The 9,921-nt window shown below is 33.5% G+C and overlaps 1 protein-coding gene across 1 annotated transcript; it reads right to left on the bottom strand.

The window, feature by feature from the left end:
* Positions 1-1,778: 1,778 nt before the first annotated feature.
* LOC106076212 (uncharacterized) lies at positions 1,779-9,656 on the bottom strand. The gene is made up of 5 exons (XM_013237066.2): positions 9,537-9,656; positions 7,246-7,381; positions 6,299-6,639; positions 5,316-5,404; positions 1,779-4,957 (listed from the first exon to the last, which is right to left on the bottom strand). The coding sequence occupies exons 1-5, from the start codon at positions 9,621-9,623 to the stop codon at positions 3,097-3,099; spliced, it is 2,514 nt and encodes an 837-aa protein (XP_013092520.2). The 5' UTR covers positions 9,624-9,656; the 3' UTR covers positions 1,779-3,096.
* Positions 9,657-9,921: the final 265 nt, after the last annotated feature.

The raw sequence follows: 9,921 nt of genomic DNA, 5'->3' as shown, positions 1-9,921 counted from the left end.
TTAGACTACACGAGCGATATTGCACAACATTCCTTTAGACTACACCAGCGATACAAATATTGCACAACATTCCTTTAGACTACACGAGCGATACAAATATTGCACAGCATTCCTTTAGACTACACGAGCGATACAAATATTGCACAGCATTCCTTTAGACTACACGAGCGATATTGCACAACATTCCTTTAGACTACACCAGCGATACAAATATTGCACAACATTCCTTTAGACTACACGAGCGATACAAATATTGCACAGCATTCCTTTAGACTACACGAGCGATACAAATATTGCACAGCATTCCTTTAGACTACACGAGCGATACAAATATTGCACAGCATTCCTTTAGACTACACGAGCGATATTGCACAACATTCCTTTAGACTACACCAGCGATACAAATATTGCACAACATTCCTTTAGACTACACGAGCGATATTGCACAACATTCCTTTAGACTACACTAGCGATACAAAAGTTCGTAGGCATATAATCTTTTTTTTTTTTTAATTGCATTTGTATTTTTCATACTCCGATCATGCTGGGCGCAATCTGGTCAAATCTCTTTTGTAGACCAATGATGGAAAGGGGTTATCTGGGAGGAGGTTTCCATGCTGTCTTTAGGCGTTCAGCAAACACAACTCTGCTAAGTCAGGATTTGAACTCAGTCGCACTAACGGTTGATGCCTTTATGCTACTCGATCATACATCCATTTATTGAATAGTATCCTAATAATCTACTCTCCTTGATGCATTCCAAATTAAACAGCGATTGTCTAACTAAGTGCAGGTTCTAGGATTGTCCATACTTGTAAGTCCAACAGATAAATAAGCTTGACTTCTAACAATTTACGTTTATTTTCATTTTTTTTTACTGTTTGGTACTTCCGTAACTAATTAGACTGGTCTAGACGGCCGGAGGGTAATCTCTCAGTACCGCATCGATCTCTTTATAGCCTACATTCTGTTTGAAATGACATCACCGTTCAGGCGGGGTAAAATGGGATGAAGAAAAATAAAATGGGACAAGGGGAACAACTCTCGGAGTAGACTAATCAACATTACACAACTGGAAGTATTTTGATATTTAATTTCTGATACAAACATATATATAGCTCTTAGATGTAACACTTATATACAACACACTTTTATATGCATGAGTTTCAACTAGCTATATAGTCTTCATGAATTATGAAACAAAATTTCCTAAGACTCTTACTGAAACCCATCAAGATTAGCAAAATTATTTTCACATTTGAGTTTTCCAGTGCATATGTGCCTGGGTGCATTCACAGTGTGAATACTTCTTTAGATGCTATATGAAAAGCTGCTTGGATTAGGACATTAATGCCCATCACTAAATTGTTAAAACAAACAGAGAGTTTGGAAAAAAGAAGATGTAGAGAGATGGCATGTTCGAAAAATCAACATTGATTATCACAAAAAATGTGTAGATAATGAGCATGTTCTACCATAGGAGAACATACCATGAAGTTCAAATATTTTGTAATAAAATAAAATTATATTATGATTTTTTTTCTGTTGCTTTGCACTTATAAGGAATAACAGATCCTACTAATATAAGGTAAAACAATCTACAATCAAATTAAAGCTATACGGAATCTCAAAAAGATAACTGTAATAAAACCAGCTAAGGAAAACAAACTAGAAAAAGGTTATTGGAACATGAAAAACCAAGAGTGTTAATCCATGAGACGAAGTAGATTCAATCAGTTAAAAAATATTTTAATGTCAAGAACAAAGAACAAGCAAACTGATATCAATATATTATTGTAATGTATAAATTATTCATTATAGAGCATTATTTTATCATAATTACATACATACAAATTATCGGCTAAAAGATACACTGCTGGCCATGTAAAATATGAATTTAAAGCTACTTATATACATTCCTGCAACTTTGATCATTGAAGTCAATTATATAAAAGTTGAATGACAATTATAAAAAAGGATAAACTTTCAGAAGTGTGAAGATTGGCATGAACATCATTTACAATCTAAAAAACAAAAAGTACATCAGGAAGTGATATAATGCATTACAGTGGCAATAGTTCATTGTCAGGATTCACAATTAGCAATACCAAAACTTATGTGAAAATACCTAGAGGTGATCTGACTTCAACAAAAGCATGAAACATGATCATTCATTGCTGATGTTTAAATAAATATATATATACATACTATAAGCCTTTTTTGACAATGAGATTAACGGTTGGTCATTATGATAGTCCAGCATTTGAAGCCTGTGCACTATCATAGCCTACTGAGGTTTAATAATTTTCATTAGGGAAAATAGTATCAGAAACATATAAAACAAAACAAAAACAAACACACGAGGTCAAGGTTATCCAAGCTTCTTATAAGAGTAACAAGATGCTAAATCAAGCAAACTGAGCACTATAGCTTTTCTACTTATAATATGTAGAAGTTTTGTATTCATGAATTTTGGCTCCATGAGCTATAGAAGTTTAAAGTAAGTTACTGATTTATTATGGATGACTGCCTGGTCATGTGGAATGCGCTCTGGACTGTCTGTGATTTCAGGTTCGAACCCTGCCCACTGCAGGAGGTTTGCGCTAAGATGTAATTATATTCAAATCTGAAGGAACATCTGAAAGATGTAAAACCTTTTATTATAAAGCTAAATTAAATACAGAAAAACCTTGTTATTCAGATCACTGATTTGAAATTTAGTCAGTTTTGAAAAAAATACAACAACGTATAACAGTATACCACAACAGAACAAGATATAGTTTTACTCTAATGTATAAATAACGTTTTAAAAATAAATATGGCGAATAAGTAGTGCTTATGTCACTTCACAAGTAATAAGCAACACAAGAGGTTATGTTAAAAATCATAGATGCAATTTTCTATTTAACTATAACTATAACTGCAGTTAAAAGAAATATTTTGGCAGGAAAATTTACTAAAAATATATTTTTAATGCCTTGTTAAAAAATCAATTTCGATTAAAATTTAATTTGAATCAAATGCATACAAAATAATTTTAAATAGAAAATAATGTTGCAACAGGACCCAGAGCAAGTATACCTAAATTTAGAGAAGCTATGGAGAAGTTGATGACATACTGAAATCAGTGTCAGCGCCTAAACTGTTATCACTTGGTTTAAGCTTAGTAGATGTTAGACTTGAGGGTGTGTCTTCAGGTCCATGAGACTCACTGGGCCAGTTCAACTGGGAGCTATTGAGTGATGGACTCAGAATGCTGTCTAACAATAAGCTTGGATAGGTCATGCCACTTCCTTTGTAATGGGAAACAGCCCCCACACCATGGATTGAACTTGACGGGGGTCTTTCTGTTGTGCTGAGTCCAAGCATGGTTAAGTTGGGTGTGGATGATGAGGTGGGCTGTGATTTTAAAGGCAGACCTGAGACAAAATGAAGGTTGGCAGTTCTGGTCATGGTGACAGATGGCTTACTGTAAGAGGATGAAGAAAATATTACTGAGTTGGCTGCAGTCTGCATATTTGATAATGGATGAGGCGTATTGAGGCTTGATGTGAAGTAAGGCGTTGGCTCAGAAAATCTGAAATGCAATGAAGAACTAACTGGATTTGGTAAAGATGTTAAATCTTTCACTACTTGTACTGGCTCACTGAAGTGGAAGTCTCTGCTGGATATAACCCTCTCAGACAAACTATCCTTGATGCCAGCTACTTTACTGTCTGTTGTTTTATATAGGCTGCTTTGGGGCATCTGCTGAGTATGATTCATTGGGGCCTGAGAATGGGTTAAACTAGTCAAAGGGTAAGGATTACTTCTTAAAGAACTATAAAACTGGTGCTGCCACAAGCTGCCTTGGTTGGGTAGTGATGAATACTGAGAAGGTGGAGCTGCATAAAGTGGAGGGTAATAGATTGGAGCCAATGAATTCTGGGATGCAATAGATATTGTAGAAGCATGTTGAGCAACATTAGTGCTTTCCTTGGTAATAGACAGGGACTGGCTAGCAGAAGCTGGAAAATTTACATTTTTCTCTGCCCTATTCATCAGCTCTATGCAGTCTGTCATTTCTGGGGTCATAGAATAGTCCAAGTTGCCAGAGCCCAACAGGTGGTCAAAACTCCCTGGCTCAGGGATGCTAAGATGACTGCTGTCTTTGCTTTGATCTGCATGATTTCCAGTGAGTTTGGGTGCCTTTATTTCAGCTGTTCTTACATTGGATTTCTTGACCTCCATCTCAGAAGTAGTGACTAGATCAGTTTGGTATGAGTTTATCTTAAGCAAGTTTGCAATCGTTTTCTGGAACTCTTCATCGCTTTTAGAACTGAAGTCTTCCTGAGGTTTCATACCTTCCACAGTTTTGTCAGTATTTATTGATTTTGTACGACTCCTCAAGTGTGAAGATTTGTCTAAAGGGCTAGGCAATTCTAATTCAAAGCTTGACACAGCATTAGATTGTTCTTCAACAGTAGAAACATTAAATTGGACCTTTTTTGGGGTCCTTTCTGTTTTTGGAGGTGGAGAGTCTTCCATATAGTCAGATGATTTAGCTGACTTAAGGATGTTTTTGCTAGCCATGTCCAAGTCAGTAAGACATTTTGCTGTTGATTGATCTGTAGATCTTATATTGTTGTGTTCTTTTGTGTTTACTAATTTCGAGCTCCCAAACAAAACTTTCTTTGCACTATCCTGTGATACAGTGACATTGTATGCTGCAGAGTCAGGCTTACTTTTAGAGGATGAAGGCCACAAATTGACAGAGTAGTTATCAGACTTATTATTTACATCATTTCTTTTTTTATTATTTCCTAAAACTTTATCTTCTCCATTGTATTTCTTTAGTTGCTGTTCCAACTCCTCAATATAACTATCACTTCTTTCTAAAGCCATTTTAAGCTGCCGAATTTCTTTGTCCTGCTCTGCTATCTTTGTTTCCAAAGTAGCCACAGTAAAACGTCCAAACCTAATGCAAATAAATAATAAAGAAATATATTTTTTAAAAATTGTTTGACCCTATGGTAGCATTTTAAACAATTTATTCCTCACTAACATCTTTGAAGGAGATTTTTTTTATATTTCCAAGTACTCACCATCCATCTCTTCTTACCAAAATAGGAAGGAAAATCTAATTATTTTCAACTAATACATGACTATCTTTCAAAATCCCAAAACCTGTCCACCAAGTAAACTGTTATAAGCATGATCTTTTCTGAGAACACTGCTTTATATTTAAAAAAAAAGTATTGAATAAAAATAAATAAATAATAAATACAATAGAAAATTTAAGTTGATAAATTATGAGATTCATAGAGAATACTTACTTTTTGGGTGATCTCTGGGCCAGCTCCAGACGCAAGGTCTGATTTTCTTGAGTTAAACTAATGTTTTCATCCTTTAATTTTGAATTTTCCTGTTGTGAAAAGACAATTTAAAAAAAAAAAAAATAATGGAAATTTAGGATGCAGGTTTTACTTTAAGGATATGGTCAATGCACTTTAAAAAAAATCTTATGTGAATGATAACTGTAACATAGCATTGTAAGAGTTTGTTTTTATAATTATGATCAACAGAGACAATGAAGTGCTAAACAAATTTGTTAGTAAGCACATAGGGAGTTATTAAAGAGCTAAACATATTTGTTAGTAAGCATATAGAGAGTCAACTAAGTGCTAAACATATTTGCTAGAAAGCATATAGGGAGGTAACAAAGTGCTAAACATATTTGTTAGTAAGCATATAGGGAGTCAAATAAGTGCTAAACATATTTGCTAGTAAGCATATAGAGAGTCAACTTAGTGCTAAACATATTAGCTAGTAAGCTTATAGGGAGGTAACAAAGTGCTAAACATATTTGTTAATAATCATATAGGGAGGTAACAAAGTGCTAAACATATTTGTTAATAATCATATAGGGAGGTAACAAAGTGCTAAACATATTTGCTAGTAATCTTATAGGGAGGTAACAAAGTGCTAAACATATTTGGTAGTAATCTTATAGGGAGGTAACAAAGTGCTAAACATATTTGCTAGTAATCTTATAGGGAGGTAACAAAGTGCTAAACATATTTGCTAGTAAGCACATAAAGAGTTAATAAAGTTCTAAACATATTTGCTAGTAAGCATATACATACTTGAAAAGTTACGATGTTAATATAAAACATAAGAGCCAAATTAGAATGAGCCAGCATACAGCATAAGCCAATTGTTAAAGTTGTAACACTTAAAACCGTAGCATTTCTGACCAAAGGAAGAAGACATCTTACAACATCAAAAAAAAAAAAAAAAAAAAAAATACAATATTTACTTTTTTCAAATTGGCCATTTCTGATTTTATGTCAGCATAAAGCTTTTGCGCTTCCTGTAAATTTTTTGTCAAAGCTAAAAGATTAGCTACGTCTGCCTCTTGGTGTGACTTTTTGACTATAAGGTTACTTTGAACACTGCTACCCTGTCTGTGGTTATTGATCTCTACCTCTGCATCTCCAAGCTGGGCAGATAAAATGTTGTTTTCGGTTTTAAGAATGATGATTTCTTTTCGCATCTTTTCAAACTGGTCTTCATACTCATGGTAGAGCAAATCAAATCGGATTCTTCGAAGTTCAGGGGTGCTTTGATTATCCGGAATCTCATCTTCAACTTGGCCACCTATGTTAGTAATAAGAGCAAAATGAGATGCAAAATAATTACTGACTGAAATTTAACAAAATTTGTATTTATAATTAGAAACATTTAGAAGATTTCAAAAAAGCTTCTTTAAAATGTAGATTAAAAGAAACAAGAAAGAAAGAAAAACATGTTTTTACCCCAACACAAAAACTAATATAAATATTTAATTCACCATCTTTCCATGGCAATAATAATAGTGCTAAAACTGCCACATTTTCTAATACTTATGTAGAGTTTGGATTCTAGTGCAACATGGAATTGTATTTCCTCCCCCCCCAACCTTTCCTATCTAGACAAATAAATATAAAACTATACAATAATTGGTGATGATACTCTTACCCAGTCTGCCACTCTCTCTGCTATTGTTTTATTTAACTACATCAAGTGAACTTACAACGTTTTAAATTTCTATGTTAGGACTAACAAAGAAATAGACTTGCCTGGCAGCCTTAATGGTTAGTTTTTTCACATTGGGATTTGAGAAAGAGGAAAGGATGGAGGGAAGTTAAAGTAGTAATTTATGTACAGCTAACTTTTCAAGCTGGTAGAAAAATGAATGACATTTGTTAAGAAATAAACATCTACCTATGATGTGCTTCACAGGGTTGTCTGCGCCAATATTAACCCTACAAGTTGGGCACTGGTTGTTTCGTTTCAGCCAAATGTCCAGACAAAGCTGACAGAAAACATGTAGATTTGGGCAGAGCACTGGCTTCTTAACCTGAGAAAAATATAGCATTGTAAAGTACCGCTCATATAAACTCATATGCAGAACTAGTTTATTATATCAAGAATATACCATAATTAATGACTCTATGCAGGGATAAATGAATCTTCCTAAATTGTGATAAAACATAGCCAAGGCCTTTTCGCTAACATTAAACGAGGACAGTTTTCTCCGTAAACATAATCCTTGCTGTCTCTTTTTTGCTGATATACGGTAATCAGTATTTGCAGTAAAATTCAGTTTATTGTCTTGGATAGTACCAAGGTATTTAAAAGTTTGCACTATTTCTGTAGTCTCTCCAGCTACAGAAACAATATCATTTTCTTTCTTTTCCCTATGAAAATTGATTATCATTTCTTTGTTGTTTTTTTACATTTAAAAATAAAAAATTATCTTTACAGTATTTTTCAATATGTTCTATTTCTCTCAAATAATCATTTACGTCTGATCTCTCTGAGGGCAGGGCAAGAAGAGCCGCATCATCAGCGAATTTTGTGAAGGAGCAAAAAGGACTTTTGGATTGAAAATCATTGGTGTACAAAATTAACCTCAATGGTGATGTCACAGCCCCCTGGGGCCCCCTTGTGTTAACTATGCGTGCATTTGATAGTAGATTGTTTACCCTAACCATCTGAGGTCTCTGGGTCAAAAATTCATTAGCCTATAGTATTATATGTCGACTAATCTTCAACATTTTCATTTTTCAATAAGTAAATAAAGTTGTAGGGTATTAAAAGCTGATGAGAAATCAATAAAGAACAATCTTACATAAGTGTTTGGTAAGTCCATATGTTTGTAGACACAATTTAAAATATTTAGGATGGCATTGTCTACACCTTTACCCTTTTGGTAAGCAAACTGTAAAGGGTCCAACTTACTACAAAGGTCATTCAGAAGAAACATTTTAACCAATTTTTCTTTATTTAGAAACATTTAAACACAATGGAAGTAAGTGAAACAGGTCTAAATTTATTCATTTCCTTTGGTTTGGAAACCTTTGGCTCAGGTACAATTATTGATGACTTCCCCACAGATGGTATCTCATGGTTTAGTAATGAAGTGGAGAAAATCTCTAGGAAAGGTTCAGCTAGTTGTTCAGCACATTCTTTTAAGATTCAGCCTTTTATTCCATCAGGCCCACCAGCTTTCATTGTGTTGACGTTTTTTAAAATGTTGCAGACTTGCTCTTTAGTAATCACTAATTCTTAACATTTGTTAACTTTGACATCCTCAAGGGCTTTGAGTCTTAGATAATTAAAATCGTTAGTGTCGAAACAACACAATTAGAAATCATTTAGCTGTTGGATAATGTTTTGTCATCTCTTGTAGCAAGATTATTTGTAATTTTGACTTGTGCTCCTGCCATTTTGATTTTTATAGAAATTTCTTTTATTAACCCTTATGCTAAGAGGAGTGGTTCAACCAACGGGCATCAAGAAACACAGGCAGAGCCATGTACAAAGAAATGACCATGCCTAACAAACTGGACAGTATTAACTTCCTCCCCCTAAAAGAGCAACCTATAATATCTTCCAACTAAGAACAGGACACTACCCTCTATTAAATTACCATCTTAATAAATAAATTCCATAGAACTCCCCCTTGCAGACACTGTGTCCACCCTTATGAAACCATAAACCATATATCCTCTTTGAATGAATGAATGCCCCAGGTTCCTAATTTATCCACTTTAGGCAGACACTAGTATTAGCTAATTTAAATGGCAATGTTAAGCTAATTTAAATGGCACCTCAATTTCTTTTTAAAATTTAAATTTATCAATGCAAATTAGCCTTGAAGTTGGAAAATAATTTAATCTGCTAAAGAGTAAAGTACTGTAAAGTCAATAAAGTTGTTTTTTGACAAAACATTGTTATAGCTCTAGACCATGATGTTATTATCATGTTATAGATCTATATGTTACAGACGTTATTTCTAGTTCAGAGACAATCTGAAAAAATAAAACAACAAAAACTTGCTCCAAGTCCAAGTTAAGAATCTGAAATTTAAAACAATGAGTGTATGACAATTTGAATGTTGTTGGCAACCAACGGATATTTTTTAAAGTTCATTTAAGGTGATGAAAATAAAATAAAAACGATATTTGTAAAGTGTTAAAATCTATGTTTCATAAATAAAGTTAAATCACTTTTCCCAGGCAAATCTGACAAGATATAGGAAGAGTAAAAGTAACAGTAGAGTGCTTGTTGAGTCTCGTTTTATTATCGGACGCCATGATGTAAACAATCTGATCTAGAGTCAAGATCTGGATTTCTTTAGTTTAGCAGTCATATGCGAAACAAAACATAGGTCTTGGCTATACAGTTATCATTTTATCATATAGTTTCAATATAAATTAAAAAAAAAAATTAATGAAATAGTATTAAATAAAGAAAATATTACTGATCTAGACTCTAGATAGATTTAGATCTGTGTATTATTATAGTCTTGTTATTAAACTCTAGTTTTTAAATCTAGTCTATGTTTTTATAATCTAAAATAAAGGTTTTAGTTTTTAATTCTCGAAAGAGGAA

The sequence above is a fragment of the Biomphalaria glabrata genome, chromosome 8 (assembly GCF_947242115.1).
Source record: "Biomphalaria glabrata chromosome 8, xgBioGlab47.1, whole genome shotgun sequence".
NCBI lineage: Eukaryota > Metazoa > Mollusca > Gastropoda > Planorbidae > Biomphalaria > Biomphalaria glabrata.
Note: the sequence above shows the minus strand (reverse complement) of the source record. Positions and strands in the feature narration are given on the sequence as shown.